General features: G+C 34.2%; 3 protein-coding genes across 6 annotated transcripts in view; 1 reads left to right on the top strand and 2 right to left on the bottom strand.

Moving 5' to 3' along the window:
• The window catches only part of LOC123538436 (kalirin-like), a 315,629-nt gene that overhangs the window by 65,302 nt on the left and 225,538 nt on the right, over positions 1–24,789 (bottom strand). For 3 of the 4 annotated variants that reach the window (XM_053530236.1, XM_053530237.1, XM_053530239.1), the window contains 3 exons: positions 8,254–8,454; positions 1,969–2,052; positions 536–624 (listed from right to left, as the gene is read on the bottom strand). In XM_053530236.1, the coding sequence (XP_053386211.1) occupies positions 536–624; positions 1,969–2,052; positions 8,254–8,454 (374 nt within the window). The remainder of the gene's footprint in view (positions 1–535; positions 625–1,968; positions 2,053–8,253; positions 8,455–24,789) is intronic. The other variant, XM_053530238.1, reaches the window with a different exon arrangement.
• Positions 12,693–15,595, top strand: LOC123527777 (uncharacterized). Its single transcript, XM_045307440.2, has 2 exons — positions 12,693–13,337; positions 13,815–15,595. The coding sequence occupies exons 1-2, from the start codon at positions 12,760–12,762 to the stop codon at positions 14,968–14,970; spliced, it is 1,734 nt and encodes a 577-aa protein (XP_045163375.2). The 5' UTR covers positions 12,693–12,759; the 3' UTR covers positions 14,971–15,595.
• On the bottom strand, positions 16,482–19,511 carry LOC123527778 (uncharacterized). The gene is made up of 3 exons (XM_045307441.2): positions 19,081–19,511; positions 18,298–18,468; positions 16,482–17,724 (listed from the first exon to the last, which is right to left on the bottom strand). The coding sequence occupies exons 1-3, from the start codon at positions 19,360–19,362 to the stop codon at positions 16,657–16,659; spliced, it is 1,521 nt and encodes a 506-aa protein (XP_045163376.1). The 5' UTR covers positions 19,363–19,511; the 3' UTR covers positions 16,482–16,656.

Here is a 24,789-nt window from a genome sequence, read left to right as displayed (position 1 = left end):
TCTAACAAGATTCTCCTTCCTATTACTTCTTACAAGATTCTCCATCCTATTAATTCTTACAAGATTCCCCATTCTGTTACTTCTTAAAATGATTCTCCATCCTATTACTTCTTACAATGATTCTCCATTCTATTACTTTTTTAAATGATTATCCATCCTATTACATCTTAAAAGATTTTCCTTCAAATTACTTCTTAAAATGATTCTCCATCATATCACTTCTTACAAGATTCTCCACCTTATTATTTCTTACAATGATTCTCCATTCTATTACTTCTTACAATGATTTTCGATCCTGTTACTTCTTACAAGACCCTCCATTCTATTACTTCTTACATTGTTCTCCATCCAACTACTTCTTACAAGATTCTCCATACTGTGTATGTGTATGTGTGTTTTCCACCTAGCAACCTACAGAACCAGGCAAGCTTCCATGTTTATTTTGCACTGGCCTCCCTCTACAATAACTAACAGTCTTCTGGAGGAGTCACCCGTATGGGTTTCTGAAGGTGACTATAAATAAGTCTAAACTTACTTTCTTTTTTGTAGATATTTTTCTTTTTCTATCTCTTTGTCCTCCTCTCCTCCTGAATCTGACCCTTGACCTGTGTCAGGTGGTGGATCCTATAAATAGAAATATGCTATTACTAAATATAGATTCTCAATGATTGGTCAAAAACAGATCAACTGAGTACATAATGGTGATACTAAATATAGATTCAAGAGGATAGGTCAAAGACAGAATCCAATGAATACCTAATGATGTTACTAAATATAGAATATTAGGTTATTGCTTTATGATGAATCCTTTAATGAAAGTAAAATGTAATATAATTACCGATAAATAATTTAATTAAATGAAAACTTATGACTAAATTAATGACCTGAGATGACTCTTGAAACTGGAAAAGCATTTAAATGGTGGCTAATGGATCCTTAACTTCTTATAAATACGATAAAATAAACATTGTGAAGAGAACTTTACAAAAATCTTAATGAAAAATGAAGTTAACAACTCATTTCATGCAAATATTTTGTGTCATTTTCCGACAAAACATTTGTAAGACGTATCAAACATGGTTTAAAACAACTGACGTGTAATGAACAACTAAAAGCAACAAAAAATAACTATCAAATAAAACTGCTATGCACAGTTAATTATGTCTTAACTTTGAAACAACAATATTTTGAAATTAACGGAACTAAAGATGAACAGTTCATAAGGTTATAACAAAACTGTAGTTATTTCTGAAAGCTATCTAAAGGCTGTATACATTAAGGATTTTCTGTTGTTTTTTATGTCTGTAACAGATGGTGCATACACATATTTTGTTCAAACTGGATAAAACACATTTTTTTTTTGACAGTTATTTAGTCATGTTACAAGCAATCAGGTGACATGAACTGCGTTTCTAGATTCTGTACCAGTACTAACATGTTCTCCACAAGTTAGTAACAGAGAACTTCTCCACATCCATATTCAAGGTGCGGGTAAATTAATACAGACATGCTGCCTTCTATGTGATAGTGAAGGAAGATATGCATCGGGCTGAGGGATCCAACTTGCATCCTCTAGACTGATAATTTTATTCTATACCCACTGAAGCAACTTGGCTGGCAAAGTTCTCGTTCTTCCTTACATCGGTCAATGCAAATCCCTGGACCAATATTTGTTCATAGTAAGTCACCCATGCTAAGATGCTAACTAACAAATATCCGTCAAATTAAACCAAATAATATTTAACCGAAGAGTCATGCAGGAACCATAGGTCCCAAATAAAAAATGTCACTACACAAATAAAACATACTTTTCTTACAACCGTCTGAAATGAAACAAACTTAACAACACAAATAAAACATGCAGGGTTTATTCATATATGAACTAAAATGACATTGTATTCCCAGACTATTCAATATATAAATAACAACAATCATGCTGAATGGGTTGCCATGGAAATAGATTCTCACCATTTTCAATTTAACAAGATTTTCTATTTCAGTTGCTAGGTCAACAGAATTTTCTGGCTGAGGTTTCAAGGACAAAGTTGAGGCCTGAAATATTGGTCAAGAATATAAAGTAACTTCATGTTTATCATAAAATTATTGCAGAGGTAAATTGCAGCCATTTAATTTTATATATGACCAGCCCTAATAACATGACTAGATATGCGTCTTGCATTAAGACATGAGTGCAAACTTAAAGCAATAGTCTGTCCCTAAAAGTTTTGTTGATACTGTGAAATCATTAATATTCAAGGAGGGTAGGACTATTTTTTGGTGAGTACTTTTGTAGCATCAATCCACAAAATTAATTAAACATTACCCTGCTAAATTTCTATAATGGACTTGTCCATCTTTTAATTTGGAGAGTACCATTAACTGTTAAAAGGGGTGCTTATCAAAGTGATACTGACTGAACAGCGAACAGTGCAGATCTTGATCAGACTGCATGGATGTGCAGGCTGATCAAGATCTACACTGTACCAATCTGGGCAAATCCTTGGAATTAATAATTTCATAATATCGTACTCATATTTAAGACATTATAAACTCTGGGGATTATACAAAGGGCCACAGGATTATGGCCCCTTTAAAATATTCTTTTTTTGTCACATATCAAGGAACGACCAGACAGATGGAAGAAAGAGTGGCGAAAATATTATCTATTCCCTGCAAAAATTCTTTATGGATAAGTGATATTGTAGAAAAGTCATATCTCAAGTTCTCAACTATCAATTTTTACATAAAATATGATACAAGAAATGATATGATATGATATGATATGATATGATATGATATGATATATTGTTACACACTCATTTACAATCTCTGTTTACTAACCAGGTGGAAGGAGATGAAAAAAAATATCTCCATTCATGGAGTTTATCTTTTTTTATTGATTCAATGTTGTGGTATTGAGTAAATATGTAAGGTATGTGCAATGTGTTATAAAAAGGTTATTATCTTTGTATCAAGAAATAATTAAAGTACTACAATACTTGTAAATGTGCTAATCTAATAACCTTAATTGTAACAAGATAAAATTTGATATGATTTAACATAAAAGCATGATTATTTAATTCAATAAAGCAATATAATAACTATTTATCAAAGAACACATCTGACTGGCCTAGATATGTGACTTCCACAAAAAGCAGTATAGCTTACATGATTATATATTGCTTTATGGCACTTTTTACAGCCAAAATAAGTGTGTATCAAATGTACAGTAAGTGTACATAAACATTTACCATTATAGAGCCTCAGAAAAACAGGATTATCACTTTCTAACTAATCTTGTATTATGATAAAATATAGCGATTAAAATTTTATTCAGGTCCACTAGAGGGGCCTCTGAGGATGATTGGTTAAGGCCACTAACTTTGAATCATTTACTTCTCATCCCTGTTTTTGAGCCTACACAAGGGATGCAGAATTCTTTAATGAGTGGAAGCCATCCAGCTGACTTAATTAACAGAAGGCCAGTGGTTCTATTAGGTGGTGGTTCTTTTAGGTGCTCCTGCACAGTTGCCTACGAGCACTTGCCTGAAACGGACCTCAGAGGGGCAGCTTAGGTCTTCATCCGAGGGGCACCTGAGGTTTTCCTCCGCCATTAAAAGGCTTGAAAGTTGCTATAATTATGATCTAATTTGTGTTTATGTGACTTAGAACCAAACAGTATTAATTATTCAGCAATCTAATAATGTTCATTTTCTGACATTAATTATGTGATTATCTGATTTTAAAGCTGCAGGCTTCCAGATTTATGTCAAATTTTTCCAAATTTTGAAAAAAAATTTTTTTGTAGTTTTGATATTGCAATAGAAAGACATAAAGTGATTCCATGCATTTTATGAACTTGTTATCTTCAATAGCATACTTTTTAGCCAATAAAATACGTAGAAAACTCTCACACTAAAGAAATTGACTAAAGGTCCATTACTAAGGGAAAGTGAGTTGGCAATTTTTTTCATAGCCAGTGCATAGACTTCTGCAAGACACTAAATAATGAAGATTGGCAGGTCAAAATTTACAGAAGGTCTTTGGAACTCAAAGAAATGTATGTGTATTATGTTGAAATTTCAATGAATCGACAGAATGACCCCCCAGGTCTTTTTAACTTTCTTCATACTTCATAGAAAAATAATTGTACATATACTGCGATTTATTTCGAATTTCTACATACCAACTTTCATTTTCCAATAAAATGAAATAGTTTCTGTGCTTTTTAAAAGAAATTAAAATGTTCACTTTCCTTAGTATTGGACCTAATAGAAGAAATTATCTGTAAATTGTGTCATACACATTAAAATACCTATTAAACTAATACTGGCTTCCTATATTCAACATCTAATTTCACCTGCTGTTTGTTTAAAAAAAATGAAATTTTCATGTTGATCTGGAAACATGATGTTGAAAGATCAATGAGATACATAACATTTTTAAACAACATAATGCCTATTAACTATAAGGCTATATAGGAGACATTTGTTTGAGATGTCTTTCACAAGTGAACACAAGATGCAGTATTTTCACAAGTGGCATTGCCCATCAGTGAAAAGGTAAGATACGATGTTCATGAGTGAAATATATTTTGATCTTACATGTAAAACAAAAAATTTTCTTTTTAACCTAATGTTTTGACTAAATTTACCTATTTTATAGTTTCTTACCCGTGAAAAATATATTTGATATATGAACTATGTGAAAATATCACATATATTTCACTGTAATATTTCAATAATTCACTGAAACACATGTAATAAAATATAATTCAAACAATCATAATAATGAAACAGAATTACAGCCTTTACATCATAAAATCACTCACCAGATGAGACCTTACATATAAATCCCGCACGATAACTCAAACGATAAACATGTTTGATAATTATGATTTTTCTTCATCAAAACGTTTCAATACAGAAAATATTTTTGTATAACATTCTATCACTGACAACCTTTTTGAGTTCAACAATGCATGAGAACCATAACGATCAATAATATAAACATGCTGTGGTTTAAATTATCGTGTGAGAGTAGTACCAGAGTATATTTATCACAGAAATGTTTTGGAAAATGTGACTGAATCAATTTTTTGAAGTCAACACGGAAATAACATCTACAATTCATGACATTTTCATGATTTCCCTACAAACAAATGACATTTATAACATACAAAACATCATGTTTCATGACAATTGTAGGCGGGGGAAATAAAATATTTAAGGTAAGAGAAATCAATGATTGTCTCCGAGTTGGTACATTATTTAGCTGATCACACTCGGTGCTCATTCAAAAACAATGGTTTTAGGACTTTGTAAACTTTGTTGGGTATTGAATCACTGAGACAAAGTTTGTTTGGTTTTAAGTAGTTTGTTTGGTTTTGTATCAATATGACACCAGTTTGTTTTTAGCCACTATGACACAAGTTTGCTGAGTTTTGAGTCACTATGACACAATGTGTTTGTTGGATTTTAGGTCACTTTGACACCAGTGTGTTGTGTTTTGAGTACCTATGACACCAGTTTATTGGGTTTTGAGTCACTATGACATCAGTTTATTGGCTTCTGAGTCACTATGACACCAGTTTGTTGGGTTTTGAGTCATTATGACACCACTCTGTTGGGTTTTGAGTCACTATGACATCAGTTTGTTGGGTTTTGAGTCACTATGACATCAGTTTGTTGGGTTTAGAGTCCCTATGACACCAGTTTGTTGAGTTTTGAGTCACTATGACATCAGTTTGTTGGGTTTCGAGTCACTGTGACACCAGCACATTTGGTTCTGAGTCACTATGACACCAGTTTGTTTGGTTCTAAGTCACTATGACACCATTTTGTTGGTTTTGAGTCACTGTGACACCAGCACATTGGGTTTTGAGCCACTATGACACCAGTACATTGGGTTTTTAGTCACTATGACCCCAGACTGTTTGGTTCTGAGTCACTATGACAACAGTTTGTTGGGTTTTATGTCACTATGACAACAGTACATTGGGTTTTGAGTCACTGTGACACCAGACAGTTCAGTTTTCGAGTGATTACGACCATATTTCAGAAGTTTCAAAATAGGGATATTTAGTCCGACAGGGATATTTGTAAGGGAGATTTAAGTGAGAATAAGGGAGATTTTTATCTCCAAATTATACAACCTTGACATTGGTCAATTTCAAATAGCCGGTCAGATATTTAAATTCAAAGACTGGTGGACAAACTGAACCTTAATAGCTTTGGACCTAGATGTCATTCATACAACAGGCGCTGTAGTCCTGTGGTAAAACAGTCACGAGTTCGATTCTCTGCTCGAAAAAATTCAGTCCGACAAATGAATATTTTATATATGGTATGCTAATGAACCACAGCCTTTCGGAGCATTTGCCCATATAGGTAACCAGCAGCAGCTACAAAGAAGTTCAAATACAAATATGTCTTTTCATCCTAACCTCTACTCTAACCTCAGTCTAGTCACTGGTGTTTCCATCTTTACTTGGGTACATTTTATGTAGATTTATTCATACATCTCTGATAGAACATACCTTATGATTTATACAGGCTCCAAACTCATTCAGATGTGCCGGAAAAAGATTTTGTCTTTATCCAGAACCTCATCTGCATATTGATGGGGACACTAGAGTACATTTTAAGTGCCAAAAATAGATTTTTACATGGCTGCTATTTTTGACAGTGACTGTCGGCATGTGTATTCTGTATAGTTTATTTCAGAAAATTTCTGTAATGATTCATTACATTTTTATAAGAATGTCATATTTCAACTTGGCTAAGGACTCTGGCTGTCTGATATTTGTATTTTAAACTGACTAATACCGTGTTCACACTAGCAGAACGGTTTTATTTTTATTAGGCACTAATTGGCTATAATTGGTATTTGACATTCAAAACCCATCAAAATATAATCTAGTTTGCGTCCACACTAGGCAAAGAAATGTGGTTTAAATATATACATGCAATGTTGGAAGTTAACAAATATCTTGCAATAAGCAAAAAAGGTTACAAAGAATTGAGGCTAACAGAAACAAGAAGGGGTCATCAATATTTAAACTTCTGTGTTCATCTAAGAATTTCTGTTCATTCCATCTATTGTCCATTTTGAGCGTCAGCATGACTCCATATCGCAATTTAATATTTTTGTTTCAACAACAGTCCAATTACTTTTGCCAGCCACAGCATCAATTGTTTGATACAAAAGAGAAACACATGGTATTCTTCCTCCAAAAGGTAAGATCTGTGGATTTGGGATTGTAAAACCAGTTATAACCCACATTTGCGTTCACATTTGTAAAATAATGTAGCATTACTTTTAATGTAGTATTAAAACCACCTCCCGAGGTAGTTTTAATGCTACATTACAGAAACCACTTGACCTTTACAAAATTCACGTTTTACACCACATATAGTGTGGACGCAAACGAGTTTAAAAAATAAACCCAGGTTAATGTAGGATTAAAAACGTAGTCTGAACACGGTATATATAAAAGTAAGATCATGTGTAAGGTCATTATGAACTGTGTTTAGGTATAACCATGTGATGGTTATATTTTTGACACTGCAAATGAATTGTAAATTTTAGATATGTTGTTTTGCTTAATTAAGGTATGATCATAATATCAGGTACTAGACAAAATGCGTGACCATAATGTTGTAGCATAATTAGGGTATGTCCATGGGTGAAACATATTTCTGCATGGCTAACTTGTACTTTAACCTTGCTTGAGGTACGACCATGTTTCAGTGTGTTTAAACCTTGGCTACAGTGTAACTGATATTTTACTTGGCCAAAGTATGACTGTGTCTTTAAGTGTATAAATTTCAGCCTTGGCTAAAGTATGACTTATGACTTACTGAAGAATGAACATGTGTCAGATGAATTTCATCCTTGGTGCGAGGTATGGCTATGTATTAGGTGTATTTCAACCTTGGCTTGGGTATGATCATAATAATGTTGTTCATCTTAACCTCGGCTAAGGTATAACCTACTGCTGGATGTATTTCAATTTTGACTTATGTTTACCCATGTGTAATTATCTGTATTTAATGGCATCTTTCGACTTGACTTTTATGATCACAGATGACACATATGGTGCATTCTGCTTTGACTAACTGTAAAGATGTGCGAGGTAATTTTATCTCACACTGAAGATTTAAGAAACTGCCAGGTGCCTTAAAAATAGACATGAAAAGACACCTTTATATTTTTGTCAAAAAAAAAAAAAAAAAATGTAAATATACTTACAAATTTTTCTGAGATATTATCGGCACCATCATTTTTCCCAAGGTTTAACATATGACTCTGGTCCTGTACTGGCATGGGTGGGGGGATCTCGATGTCGTCTGCTGCTTCGAGCGCCTCCTCATTCTCAAGGTTATGTTTCTGTGTGAATGTTGCTACGTCTTGCGCAATAATCTGGTCTTCTAGACTACTCTCGGGGTTCTCCTGAAATGAAAACAAAAACTAATAAATTCTGGGTAATTCCTATGTGTCTAGCCATTTTCAACCCTTATCTTGCTAAATTTCTAAAATGGACTGGTCCATCCTTCAATTTGGGCAAAACCATTTGTTATTCGAAGGGGAGTTCACTGAAAATTTATTCTCCTGAAATGAAAACTGTTGAAAAACAAATAAATTTCTGATAATTCCTGTGTGCGTCTAGCCATTTTTACATTTGGCCTTGACTCGACCTCATCTATATAAGTTAATATATTCTAAAGTAAGAACATCAGCTATATGTAAGAATGGGCAACAGCCTGTCCTGAAATCATTGGAAACAAGATTATACATAGCTATACTGCTGAAAACAAACGAAAGAAGCTTATGTTTAATAAATTAATTCATTTGATCGCTTCCGGCAAGCCTGTCAGATGTTGGCTAAACGTCAGTTCCTGACACTGGACCTTAGGTTGGATTCAAATGGAAAATGAAGACTTTTTCTCATGTTGGTTAGATAACACTGATTCAAATTTTAAGTCCTTATTTCTGATGTTGATCCACTGTCGAGGTGGGGGGTGGGGGAGGGTTTCTATAGCTACCAATATCTGACACTGCAGCCTAAATCTAGCCTGTAAGTACATCTAATGTTGGTAACAATCGGCAGACGTTTAATGAATGATAGTGTCTTATGGTTACAATAAAATTTTGACAACTTAATCCAGTGAAAGTGCACAGTAGATTTACTGCTTAATTTCAATCTTTACTTCAACTATGGATGAAATAAATAAAAAGTATATAAAAAAAAAAAATAATAATAAAGTATTCAAAATTTACCGCAGCTCTAAGATCGTATTTGGAGCGTCTCCTGCATGGACATAAGTAACTCAGTATTTGATACGACAGACTTGAAACGTCTTTATCACCCAGGCCTTCCATCAATATTACAGTGCCATTTGTTCACAGTAGTCCTCATTTATAGTATAGACATTATCCACACGTTTACACAGTATTTATAGTAATTCATATAGTACCTACACGTTTACACAGTATTTATAGTAATTCATATAGTACCTACACGTTTACACAATATTTCATGGAGAGTATCTATACACATTCACACAGTACTTATAGTAATTCATGCAGTATCCACGTATTTACACAGTATTTATAGTAATATAGACAGTATCGACACATTCACACAGTAATTTATAGTAATATAGACAGTACCTACACGTTTACACAATATTTCATGGAGAGTATCTATACACATTCACACAGTACTTATAGTAATTCATGCAGTATCCACGTATTTACACAGTATTTATAGTAATATAGACAGTATCTAGACGTTTACACAGTATTTATAGTAATATAGACAGTATCTAGACGTTTACACAGTATTTATAGTAATATATACAGTAACCACACGTTTACACAATAATTTATAGTAATTTATACAGTATCTACACGTTTACACATTTCATAGGGAGTATTTACAGATTTACACAGCGCTATTCATCTTTCAAATTGTTTCTTTACTACAATTCATGTGTTCACTTTATATTTGTCAAATGAAATTCCATATTAATTTTACCACATGTAATCACTTAAATCTATCCAACTGCTTTTATTCGAAATTTCTTTTCAACATGTCAAATACAAGACATTATTTCTTTTGATTTTTATCGACTTTTCTTCTTTAATTTTGCTATAAAAGAAAACGTCTTCTTTTATCAACATATATTTCCTTCTTCAGTACAGAAAACGAGGTAAAAGGAAATTTAAGTTCAATGGCCATTAAAGCCAATGAATTGTGACACATTTTCAAATGTTAACTGCAAGTTTTCACTCCTTACACATTCCAACACACAAATATATCGACCAAAATTAACTTTTTAAGCGACTTGTAATTATAGAAGACAAAATGATCACAAATAAAGAGTAAACACTCCAATTTACAAAATGTCCCATTCACATAAAACAGTAATGCACCTCCTAAACTGCATAAAAGTTGTCACAGAGAATCATAAAGTAATCAGAAACACCACAATTATTACCTAATTAGTCAATTTTCCAATTAATATCATCCACTTAAGGTACAAATTATCCTGACACATTTTACAACCTATTGTTTTTGTTGAAAATAGTGTACAATCTTACTCTACAATCTTACTCGCCTATTCCTACCACTGTAAAATGATACTCTTAAACCAATTGTGCAAAACAATATTAACATGTTTTCAGTAGAAAAAAGGTGGGTGTGTGGGGGGGGGGGCTGAATTATTAATGACTACAGGAAATTTTAAATTTCAAACAGAGCTGTTTAAACTGCCAAAATAAGTCAGAAAGTCAGTATTTGTTTGTTTGACAGTGGTTTAAAGCTGTTTCACAGCAGTAACAAATTGCAACTACCTAACATAAATGACTGACCCCACCAACCACAGCAAATTAACCAAGATGAGGTAAAAAAAAAATCTGGATTTTGGCATAAATTAACTTTCCTCTTATATAAAATTTATGCACTGATTTTAATACACACATACAGTATCCAAAATGATACACAAGTCACAAAAAAGCAAAAACCTAAGAACCAGTATGTAAGTTTAAGTAACGAAAATTTTCTGAGATGATTTCTGTACCCTATGGCTAGAGTAAAATAAATGCATGTAATTTCATATACAAAATGTACACAATATGGTATCCAAAATTGTTCACAAAAGTTGCACAGGAAAAGTCTGTCACTATAAAACGAATATGGGTTAAAGTAACGAAAATCTTTTGAGACAATATCGGTTTCTTCAAGTAAATGAATCGAGAAGTTTTCTTTAGACGGCACTGTCACAGCTAAGGTATTGATTGTTCATGGCGTAAGTCGTTAATCGTTACATCTTCCATGTATATCCAGGAAAAGTATTAAATCAAGCAAATCCTTACAGATGGCCACTAACAGTTTTCATGTGAATACATTTGAGACTGCGACATGCAAGAGAAAAACTGCATTTCACCCTTTACATCAAATTAAGAGACCCATCTTTTTTTTCCACATTCTGTTTAAAATGAGAAGTCGTATGTGCTGTTAACTAGCACTCAAACAATGTGGTTGTAACACCAATTAAATCACACTGCCCTTCACTGTGACGACAGTGCAGCCTTTGCTTATAAATCAAAATACTCTCCTGCACAGCAGACAATTGTCTAAATTGCTTATGAATCAAAACACTCTCCTGTAGGTTGTATGGTAGACAATTGCCTTTGCCTATAAATCAAAATACTCTCCTGTATGGTCGACAATTGCCTTTGCTTGTAAATCAAAATACTCTCCTGTATGGTCGACAATTGCCTTTGCTTGTAAATCAAAATACTCTCCTGTATGGTCGACAATTGCCTTTGCCTGTAAATCAAAATACTCTCCTGTATGGTCAACAACTGCCTTTCCTTATAAATCAAGATACTCTCCTGTATGGTCGACAACTGCCTTTGCCTGTAAATCAAAATACTCTTCTGTATGGTCGACAATTGCCTTTGCTTGTAAATCAAAATACTCTCCTGTATAGTAGACAACTGCCTTTCCTTATAAATCAAAATACTCTCCTGTATGGTCGATAACTGCCTTTGCCTATAAATCAAAATACTCTTCTGTATGGTCGACAATTGCCTTTGCTTGTAAATCAAAATACTCTCCTGTATGGTAGACAATTGCCTTTGCTTATAAATCAAAATACTCTTCTGTATGGTCGACAGTTGCCTTTGCCTATAAATCAAAATACTCTCCTGTATGGTCGACAATTGCTTTTGCTCATAAATCAAAATATTCTTCTGTATGGTAGACAGTTGCCTTTGCTTATAAACCAAAATACTCTCCTGTATGGTCGACAACTGCCTTTCCATATAAATCAAAATACTCTCCTGTATGGTCGACAATTGCCTTTCCTTATAAATCAAAATACTCTCCTGTATGGTCGAAAATTGCCTTCCTTATAAACAAAATACTCTCCTATATGGTAGACAATTGCCTTTCCTTATAAATCAAAATACTCTCCTGTATGGTAGACAACTGCCTTTCCTTGTAAATCAAAATACTCTCCTGTATGGACTACAACTGCCTTCCCTTATAATCAAAATACTCTCCTATATGGTAGACAATTGCCTTTCCTTATAAATCAAAATACTCTCCTGTATGGTCGACAACTGCCTTTCCTTATAAATCAAAATACTCTCCTATAGCCCTTTTCGGAAAGTAGGTTATCTCCCCTTTCAACTCTCCTGAAATCGGATTGCTTCGGGCACTGGGTAGTATTTTTTTCCGATAAAATGGCGAATGTAAACAAAGAAAACGAACCTTATCTGTCAGACATCGAAATTGACAAGTTAAATGTGTCACAATTGAAAGATTATTTACGGTTTCACAATCAGTATGTGTCGGGGAAGAAGAATGAACTTGTTTTAAGAGCTAAAGGTGTACAGAAGTTAGGCTTAAACGATCTCCAGCAGGAACAAAGGAACGCGGAAGTGAATTTTGAAAAAAGAAAAACTGAGAAACTTGTAACACCGCTCGGTGAGAAATTACCGAATCCAGAGACATTAAAAACGTGGAGTAATGATCTAATGGAATTTCCTAACTTCAGTGATGGAGATATTTACAATTATTTTGTATTAAAAATGAAAACAAAGAAACAGCTGAGATCCAAAGTGTACTACGCAGATAGACATGTACATAGCATATTGTACCATGACATTAACGAGAAATGTGAACACTGCTTTGTCAAATGTAAAGTTCTGCCATCCTTGCCAAGTGCCAATGTAAAAGACAATCCAGATCACAATGTTTGGCTTTGCCTGTCAAAAGTTACTGGTCAGGTCCATTCTGCAGAATGTGATTGTACAGCGGGGTGAGTGCATTGTCTCATTTCATTCACTTATACACCATATTAAAATATAATACATCGTCGAAAAATAATCTTAAAGCTTTAAAAATGAATTTGGTTTTAGTTGATAGTTGCGATTTATTTTCAAGGATTCTCTCAACCGGTTGACATATAACTTGAGGTTAACATAGTATTTTATTTACCTTGCCTTGATTTACCTTGATGTTGATAGCCGTCTTCTGAGTTGAAACTTGTGTTGGCCCAATTTAAATCATATATTCACAATAAAAAAGTTATGTTACACATGTACGCACACATTAAGGATGGTGATATATATGATTTGTTGCAGAAACTTTACTTTTTCGCGTACTTTTTCCTAATTCTTTTAATGTACATTACACACGTATATGGTGTACTGGGAGCACTGTTAGAATTTTATTTTCTTAGTTCAGATTTCTTGTACAAAAATTCTTAAACCAATCAATTTTTCTTAACTTTCAGGAGTGGGGAAGCATGTAATCACATTGGAGCTCTGATGTACGCCCTTGCTGACCTAACAGCAAAGAAGAAGGATGGAACTCTGGCGTCGACTTCAAAAAAATGTGTATGGGGTCAGTTTAACAATCCACGGAAAAGAAAACTTACTCCAAAAAAATCTAGTGAATTAACATTTAGGAAATATACATTTGATTCTAAATTGGAGGCGGTAGAAAAGAAATCACGAAAAGAACTATTCATAAATTCTGTAGATGAGGACAGGTTTCGGTTAAGTCTTGAAAAGTGTAATCCGGCTGCAGGCTGGCTTCTTAACTTTGTTGAGAGCAAAGCAGTGGAGGAGGTTCCCCAGTTTCTTGATATAACTTTTAACTTTAAGGATAGTGTCGACCTAACATGTGCTGATGTACAGAAGACAATCACCACAAAATTTAATGAATTAAAAATGAGTGATGTAGACTGTAAGACAGTTGAAAGGTTAACACGAGGTCAAGGAAAAAACATTTTGTGGGAAGATGAAAGAAAAATGAGAGTCACCGCATCAAACTTTGGTGAGGTGATGTCACTGAAATCCGAGACACCTCGTGAAGGACCAATAAAAAGAATAATGTATTCTAACATTACAAACAAATATGTGACATGGGGGATAAAGCATGAGCCAGCGGCTAGAAGAAAATACGAGATGACGATGAAAAAAACATACCAAGACTTTAAAGTGTCAGAGTGTGGACTGTACGTGAAAGGAGACACTCCATACCTTGGTGCAAGTCCTGACGGAATCGTCACCTACATTTCACAGGGCCAGATGGAAACTGGTGTTCTGGAAATTAAGTGTCCAGCATCGGACAGATGGAGAAATCTGCACCCAACAGACTGTGCAAAAGATCCAGATTTCTGTTGTGTGTCGAACCCAGTAACTGGTTTGTGTCATTTAAAGACCGGTCACAAGTATTATTACCAGGTTCAGGGCCAGATGGCACTGACCGGCATGAAATGGTGCGATTTTGTGATCTGGACATTAGGTGGCATGTCGGTTGAAAGAATAGAATTCAATGAGGAATGTTGGTTGGGCATGTTAGTTAAACTCAAGGACTTTTACCAGCATGCTGTTTTACCTGAACTGTTCTCAAGAAGGGTACAACGTGGATTGAAACTTTATTAGGCTTAAGTCAGAAACTTGCCTAATGAATTGTGCATGAACAAGTTAAAAACTATATTAGGATCAGGACTTATCAATGATCAATAGAAAATCTTCCAGTTTTCAGTGTTACCTCTTGAAATTATAAATGTTGAAATATGATATCTCATACAGTTGATTCCCTTAGATCTGTAATTATAAATTGAAAAGAGATACCAAGTCTAAAATTACATTTATTCACTTTAAAGTAATTGGTTTGTTGTCAGAAATCATTCCACCCCCACCCTGAGCCAGGCAAAACATTTTTTAGCGGAATAATTTAATACATTTGTAATTTAACCCTTAACCTGCTGGCGGCAAGTGATTCTGCCTTTGCGACCTGTGCAGTCTGATCAAGATCTACACTGTTTACCATTCAGTCAGTATTTTTTTAGTAAGCACCCCTTTTAACATTTAATAATACTGTCCAAATTGAAAGATGGACAAGTTCATTACAGAAATTTAACAGAGTAAGGGTTAATTACTGGTACTGGTTTGACTGAATATTATGTTCAAACATATATATTTTTTGATAATTATTTATATATATATTCAGCCTTTTACTAATAATTTTGTTTGTTATTGACTGTGTATAAATCATAAAAATTTGCTTTTTCTTATGTTTTATTTTATGTAAAAATTTTAGGCATGATTGAATTAAATGTTAGATTCTCCACATTCACAAAGGACACAGTATGTTTAAGCTTTTTAAATGTTAGCCAAAAAGTCAATTTGGAAAATAAGAATTTGTCCAAAACTAGTGCCCAATGTAATAACACAATAAATTTTGATACCATACAAATATTTTTAAGACAATGAGAATCTAACATTTTATTTGATTCAGCCTGAAGTAAATACACAAAAGAGCCTACATGGTTTTACAATTCCTTAAATATGAACATTTGACTTTCTTCGGTATCACCAATATATAAGAAATAATGGGCAAAGGATTGCCACGGAGTAAAAAAATTGATTTCAGTAACACGACCTACCAGTGAAAAGATTCCCTACCAACCAACCCACACAAAAAAACATTGGGTTCTGTTACCGCAAACAAGCAATTTTTAATTATGGCCTTATAGGTGTAGGTAACAGCTGTTTGGTTTTAAAATCATCCTAAATAGAAGGTCTAAAATTTTGGGAGCTAAAGTCAGCTATGTCAGGTGCATTTACTGTAAAGTACGGCCTAAAAGTTGTTCTTTTACGGTAACCTTTACCAAAACTACTTTTAAAAATTACTATTTTTTAAGTGACCTTGACTTGAATACTTTATCATTCTTTCTTGCTGTATGGGCAGGTTTGTTACAGAAATTCAACAGGGTAAGGGTTAACAGCACAAAAGTAATTTTAAAAAAGTACTACTTGTTAATTTTTTTGCATGTTACTGGAAACAAACAATTTTTTAAGGCCTAATGTTACACTGTACATAGGCTTACACATTTCTTTCCAATCTACCATATACAGAGCACCAACATTGTAAGAGCAAGAAAACAACATAAATTTTGAATAAATTTATTAACATAAATAAAAAGATAACCACTTTAACCATGTTAACTGCAAGATCAATGCATAATATTTCTAGTACCACTTCATAAAAGTAAATAATTTGTCTAGTATTACTACATAAACATGTCATATTTGCAGTCCTGAAATGTGCACATTTCTTTGCTTTCACCTATTTGGCACTAAGGGTGGCAAAAAATTTGTCAGACTTACGCAAATTTTCCAGATTTTAGTTGCCTGCGACGACATAGTTATTGGCATTGTGCCTTGAACAATTCGAAAGTTTTTTATCCTTTCCATTTCTCTTTCAACATGGATACGAAGGTTTGCGATTGTTTTTGTTGCTTCCACTTCATGTGGTAAAAACTGCTTTTTCTTTTTTTTAAAGGGGGGAATTATAAGTTCTACACCTCTAGGTGTGGTTAAATCTGAAATAAGAAAACCCTTGTCTACCATTATTGCATCACCTTCTTCACACAAGTCAACAATGCCGCACTTTTTAGTTATTTGTTTATCACTAATGCTACCGGGATATAAATCCGACACAAAAGTCACAATACCCGATGGACTTATTCCGATTAATGACTTCCAGGTCATGTGTGATTTATAATCACTGTATAGAAGCGACTTAAGCTGCAAGGAACATGGGGTTTCTGTTCGAATCTCCGTGCAGTCTATTATTACTCGGCACTTTGGATATTTACGACTGAATCTTTGAGGCATAGTGTCATTTATGTTCTTGCGTGTTGGCCACTTCACGAGAAAACTCAAGCTTGTGTCAAGGTAATTCACCCAACGATTAAAAATCGTACTGCAAGTTCCTACAGATATATGAAACCTAAAAGCCAAATCCTCAAGCAGAAGTCCAAGTCTGAGTCTCATTAAAACCAAGAAAAATTCATCAATAAGTCTCAAAGACTTTGGTCGGCCTAAGTTGTTTACTTTCATACCACTTTCAAGTTCATCAAACAAACACTTAAAAGTTCCCGCGTTTGGTATTCCAGTGAAGAACAGGACTTTACTGTTGTCGTCTGTAACATCTTCAAAAGTGAATGCTGGTCTTGTCGCCTGACATCCATTAGAAGCAGTTTCCACTAATGGAGTCTGTGTTGATGTCGTCTTTGGAATTCTAGTTTCATCTGTCTGCGTGGAGACAGAAACAGTATGTGGCTGTGCCTGTTGGCACTGATGGCGAATTATGGAAGGCACTGGTCTGAACTGTCCATAGTCATGGAGCTGAAATATTTTAATAATACCTTACAGACGAAGTCTTTTAATGTTAAATTAATTTTATAAGACAATAAAATTCGGCTGCAATTACTTTCATGTGCACTTTCTTTAAAAAGAACAATTAAAGCTTTTTTCAAAAAAAATATGGCTCGATTTGATTTCCAGTTAACATGGTTAATCAAAAATAAGATCAAACTATATCTGTTCTGCACTAAGTAATGGTTGCTATGCGGACCGTTTGAGAGCATTAGAACGTCCGGTTCCTTACTCAACAGTGGCGCAGTGGTTAGCAGTTTGGACTACAATGCCGGCGGTCCAGGTTCGATTCCAAGTCGCGATTGATATTCGGACTAGTGTTCAGTGCTGGGTGATATATTTAAATTGGTATTATTTCCAACAGTATCTGTCCAGACTGGATGCTGGGAGATAAATATAACACCTGCCGTGGGCTCGGCTGGAAATAAGTTGTTCCATCCATTCCAGGTGGGGACTTTCGTCAACTACCCACGTCTAACAAGAAACATTACGCTTACAGTCTTTAGTATTATGTAAGAGATAAATGCAACAAACAAGACTTACCCTTAGTGATATATCAAGTATTGATTCGTTGCCTTCAACTGGTATTCCATCAGCGTCATTCTCAAAGCTCATGTCTGGTGACCGGTTGTCAGTTGTCAGCTCCATCTCGGAAGTGTCGTTATTTTCTTCAGTGCTTGTCACTAAGTCTATGTCTGCAACACTCTCCATTGTCTAAAAAAAGAAAACGACAAAATAAAAATCACTGTTCAGTAGAGTAAATCTTCACTCACACAATATAATTATCAAGATATTTAGCCTGACACGGTTATTTAAGTAACATAAGGTTAATATTGAAATATTTTTGAATTACCTTTTCGAAAGGTACGAATAATTTTCGATTTACTATTTATAGGAATCTGTACATTTTTAAGTGTTTAGTACTACAGTATTAACCAACCCGATAAAAATTACTCTGGTCTAAATCATTTTTGTTTTGTTGCACCGACACAATTTAGATCATATGGCAACTTTCCAGCTTTAGTGGTGGAGGAAGATCCCAGGTGCCCCTCCGTGCATTATTATTTGACCTGGGTAGAACCACCGACCTTCTGTAAGCCAACTGGATGGCTTCCACATGAGTGAAGCTTGAATTTACATCGATGAGGGGCAGGTGATTTTAAGTCCGTGACCTTAACCACACAGAGGTCCCGACCACAGGTCTGGATGAGGCAAGCATAGATATATTTTTTATTCCACTCAGATAAATATACAAGACAGTTGAAGTTTTAACACATAAAAAATCACAAAACTGTGAAAACAAATTCAACTTTTTAAAATTATTACCGAGAGCTTGTACACTTTTTCACCACCTTCTGCCTTTGGGAAGAAACAAGGAAGAGGATTTCCTTTTGTTGGCCCACAACGTCCGATAAAGTGCACAGCACACATCCTGGTTTGATCACTATTTACAAACACAAAATTAGGTCGAGTGTTCTTGCAACGTTGAATCCACACCTTTCTTACACGCAAATCAGCTGGAAATCGATGCATTGACACTTTCTTTCCATCAACTACCTTTCCGCCGTAGTTTTTACATATACAACAGTATCGTTGGTGTGAAGGCATGTCTGCTTTTGTCGATTTATCGATAATAATTTAGAACGTTCTGTATTCAGCAATATACTACCCGGAAGTGCAGGTGTGCGTTTTGCGCGTCTATTCTTATCTCCTTTGAAGAGTACCTAAGGGCGGATAAATGCAGTTTCCGAAAAGGGCTATATGGTCGACAATTGCCTTTGCTTATAAATCAAAATAATCTCCTGTATGGTAGACAATTGCCTTTCATTATAATCAAAATACTCTCCTGTATGGTCGACAACTGCCTAGCCTTATAAATCAAAATACTCTCCTGTATGGTCGACAATTGCCTTTGCTTATAAATCAAAATACTCTCCTGTACTGTAGACAAATGCTTTCTGGTAAATCAAAATACTCTCCTGTACTGTAGACAAATGCTTCCTGGTAAATCAAAATATTCTCCTGTACTGTGGACAATTGCTTTCCTGGTAAATCAAAATACTCTCCTGTACTGTGGACAAATGCTTGCCTGGTAAATCAAAATACTCTCCTGTACTGTAGACAAATGCTTGCCTAGTAAATCAAAATACTCTCCTGTACTGTAGACAAATGCTTTCTGGTAAATCAAAATACTCTCCTGTACTGCAGACAAATGCTTTCTGGTAAATCAAAATACTCTCCTGTACTGTGGACAATTGCTTTCCTGGTAAATCAAAATACTTTCCTGTACTGTGGACTGGTAAATCAAAATACTCTCCTGTACTGTGGACAAATGCTTTCCTGGTAAATCAAAATACTCTCCTGTACTGTGGACAAATTCTTGCATGGTAAATCAAAATACTCTCCTGTACTGTGGACAATTGCTTTCCTGGTAAATCAAAATACTCTCCTGTACTGTGGACAAATGCTTGCCTGGTAAATCAAAATACTCTCCTGTACTGTGGACAACTGCTTTCCTGGTAAATCAAAATACTCTCCTGTACTGTGGACAACTGCTTTCCTGGTAAATCAAAATACTCTCCTGTACTGTGGACAAATGCTTGCCTGGTAAATCAAAATACTCTCCTGTACTGTAGACAATTACTTGCCTAAATCAAAATACTCTCCTGTACTGTAGACAATTGCTTTCCTGGTAAATCAAAATACTCTGCTGTATTGTATACAATCACCTCTATTTATGAATCAAAATACTCTCTTGCACTGTACAGAAGTGCCAAATGCTCTCCAGTACTGTATACAATCACTTCTCTTCATCAATTAAAATACTCTCCTGTACTGTACCTAATAACCAAAATACTCTCTTACACTGTACACAAGAGCCCTTTCCATTAGGATCAAAATACTGTCCTTTACTGTGTACATTCCCTTCTCCATATAATAAATCAAAATACTCTCCTGTACCTCATATGCCTTCTTTCCTGATTAATCAAAATACCTTACTTTACAGAATTTTTAGAAACTTCCTTTCCCAAGCTTTAAAAGACTCTCCTGTACTATACAAAAACTTAAGAATCAGAACGGTTTCCTGTACTGTAATCAAATTAAACAAGTAAGCCATGTAACATATAATCCAAAGTGATAACATTCAAGAATACCTCTTCATGGAGAAAATATTCAATAGCAATACGAATATGTTTCTAAGCAACAGCCATAATGTCATATAAAGAGATATATATCAACAGGTATGGTCCTCGAATATACGTTGATATAAGATACATTGTAATGTATTCCTCTCAGACACAACTGCGATACTCTTTGATCATTGTTAAAAAGTACCCCAAAAAATGAAATAAGCAATGGCAATTTGACGTCTTTTGGCTTTTAAACATGTTACGATAAAAAATTATTGTATTCATTTTTCAATGCATGTCACCATTACAGTATTAAACCACATAAAATGGAATCACAAAATTTATGTCAATGGCACAGTTTATCTTCCAGCATTTTTTTCTTCTAAATTAGTATCAATTAATGTGCAATTCCTATTTTTTAAAACTTGTAATATCACTGTGTATATATATTCATTCCAAAGAAGAGAAAATTAAACAATTTTTACATAATCTCTAAAAAAATTTCAAATCTCCATCTGAATGTGGGTAAAATTCCTCATTCGCATAAAGAATATCAAATCTAGAACACTTCCTAATACAATCAGGAGTTTTGCACAGGTAGGTAATAAATTTTCTATGCTCTGTCATCAACTTGGCACATAATAAATTTTATTGAATACATGCATATATATATATGACTAGATTATTACTAACCCATTTCAAAACGAAAGGTTGCTTATCAGAATAAACACCTCGATAAATCGACAAACTTTAAACTTAAGAAATCATTCAGCAAACTAAATAATGATAACAAGAGCACCGCCTTGCGGGTGCTGACGCTCATCTGATTTTTTTTTTGTAATAGAAATATTGTCCTACCCATGATTTTCTAAGTCTAAAAAGGGTCATCATTTTTGCAAAAAGCAGGATAGAGTTATGTTTCTTGATGTTCAGTGTCCACTTATGATGGTGAAAAACTGTTGCAAGTTTTAAAGCAATAGCTTTGATAGTTTATGAGAAAAGTTGACTTAAACATAATACTCAACCAAGAAAATGATTTTCTAAGTCCAAAAGGGGCAATAATTATTGCAAAAAGCAGGATGGAGTTATGTTGCTTGCTGTACAGGGTCAGATTATGATGGTCAACAAGTGTTGTAAGTTTCAAAGCAATAGCTTTGATAGTTTAAGAGAAAAAGTTGACCTAAACATAAAACTTAACCAAGAAATCTGATATTTTCTAAGTCCAAAAGGGGCCATAAATCTTGCAAAAAGTAGGATGGAGTTATGTTTCTTGCTGTACAGGGTCAACTTATGATGGTGAACAAGTGTTGCAAGTTTTAAAGCAATAGCTTTGATAGTTAAGGATAAAAGCTGACCTAAACATAAAACTTAACCAAGAAAACTGATTTTCTAAGTCCAAAAGGGGCAATAAATCTTGCAAAAAGCAAGATGGAGTTATGTCTCTTGATGTACTGGGTCTGCTTATGATGGTGAACAAGTATTGCAAGTTTCAAAGCAATAGCTTTGATAGTTTAGGAGAAAAGCTGACCTAAACATAAAACTTAACCAAGAAATCTGATATTTTCTAAGTACAAAAGGGGCCATAAATCTTGCAAAAAGCAAGATGGAGTTATGTTTCTTGCTATACAGGGTCAGCTTATGATGGTGAACAAGTATTCCAAGTTTCAAAGCAATAGCTTTGATAGTTTAGGAGAAAAGCTGACCTAAACATAAAACTTAACCAGGCAACGCCGACGCAGACGCCGGCAACCGCTCAAGTGATAACAATAACTCATCATTTTTTTTCAAAAAATCAGATGAGATAAAAATGAAAAGCATGTGATAAAATAATTGTTTTCCACTTTTCCACATTGAATAAATTTTCCACCTGTTTCATAATTGACCAACTTTGCAACAAGAGTGGCAAACTGTCAAAATATACCCATGTCACAGAAATTAGTGTCAACTATTTTCTCAATTTCAAATAATTCAAGGAAGACAACTAGTGAGCAAAAAAGATCTCGTTATCGATTTTGGCTAAGATAATATGCATGAAAAGATTTGGACTAAATTTTGTGAGCATTATATATTATACATGCATGTTTCTAAGATAAGAACTACTGAAGTTATTAAGTATACACTGTCATTTTTCACAATCCTAGTTCATCGACCAGGAGTGACAGGAAGTATCTTGCTAGTTATCAGACATGTTCGAGATACTAATAAGCCCATTAACAATGCGACCAAGGCTGGACTTTATAAGCACGTCTGTCCTACTGACCTTAAAGAGTCATATTGACTTTAGCTGTAATGATCAAGGCTGACATAATGTTTTTATGATCAAAAACTATGTCAATTCCTTGTTATTTTCTATTTTTGACTGTTATTATTTCAAACATTTATCATTGTTTTATAATTTTGATTTACATAGTCTGAAGATTTATTGAATCTATTCTTGTCATTACCTCCCTTTATGGCATTGACAGTTTAAACTCATGTACAAAATTGAAAAAAGTGCTTTTCTAACTAGGTAGATATGCTTACTCTCTATTTGGACAGCTGTTTTATCTGTTTTTACAGTGATATTAAAAGCACAGGGGAACTTTTTTTTATCATCTAGCTATAACACAAACGTACAAACTTGTTTTGTTGTTCTTGCACACCCATTTCTCTCATCTCCCCACCACTACACTGAAATCCAAAGTTTTGTTTTGAGAAGTAAAAATCATAATAAAACAAAACTTCTGTTAAAAAATTAGTTACTCTTGAGAAATATTTGAGCCGTGCCATGTGAAAACCAACATAGTGGCTTTGCGACCAGCATGGATCCAGACCAGTCTGCGCATCTGCGCAGTCTGGTCAGGATCCATGCTGTTCACTTTCAAAGCCTATTGTAATTTGTGAAACTGTGAGCGAACAGCATGGATCCTGACCAGACTGCGCGGATGCGCAAGCTGGTCTGGTCCCATGCTGGTCGCAAAGCCACTACGTTGGTTTTCCCATGACCCAGCTCAAAATTTTCAGTATTTCACTGTCACTGCAGACTCTTAATTTAGAACATCTTCTTATTAAAATATCATGAAATCACTTTATTAACGAAGAAATAAACTTGTCATTTGCATAGCCTCATCTTGTTTTTCTGAAAATTTAATTAATATCACGTATATCACAATATATGTATAAGTCATTCACTATCACTTAGAACAGTGTTAATATATTAATTTGAACTTTTCACTTTTTTCCACTTATTTATTCTTTGCATCCACTTCATGAATTTAATCCATCAAAGGCAGGGAAAAATAAATGTATTGAATTAATACAAAATTTATTGGATTCAGACCAGCCAAGATCAAGGTCACACAGTTGTAAAGATGACTTTTTAAAGGTACTGTTGTAATAGGTAAACTGCTTTCGACATTCATTTAAAATCATCTGAAATTTTATTTTCTTCAATCATTTTAAGCTGAAATAATTTTAAATAATCACAACCGTTAAAACTGAACACATTATTATCTCATTAACTTTTTTTACCATTTTTTCTAGGAGGTGGCTGCTAAAGACAAGTAGAAACCAACAAAAAAGTGTCAATATTGGAAATTATCTGATTCCCTGCTTAAGACAAGTGACTGTTTAATACAGGTGGCCGTTAAAAACAGGTTCAGCTGTAATTTCTTTTGCCAAATCATCACAGACAGCTGAAGGCCAGGGATCTGCACAGTTCAATGAATTCTGACGTTCATGCTATTAAATCCTCTAAATCAATTGCCAACAAAACATTATTCTGTTTTTGTAAGTTTAAATCAAAACAGTTCATCCACCAATAAAACTGACATTTTGGGTGGAATCCACTAAATTTTATGCCCGGAAAATAAATTACTTCACAGTCTGTAATTGAACCTTTACATTTCAATGCCCAGTTAATAAG

Source organism: Mercenaria mercenaria, chromosome 18 (genome assembly GCF_021730395.1).
Source record: "Mercenaria mercenaria strain notata chromosome 18, MADL_Memer_1, whole genome shotgun sequence".
NCBI lineage: Eukaryota > Metazoa > Mollusca > Bivalvia > Venerida > Veneridae > Mercenaria > Mercenaria mercenaria.
Note: the sequence above shows the minus strand (reverse complement) of the source record. Positions and strands in the feature narration are given on the sequence as shown.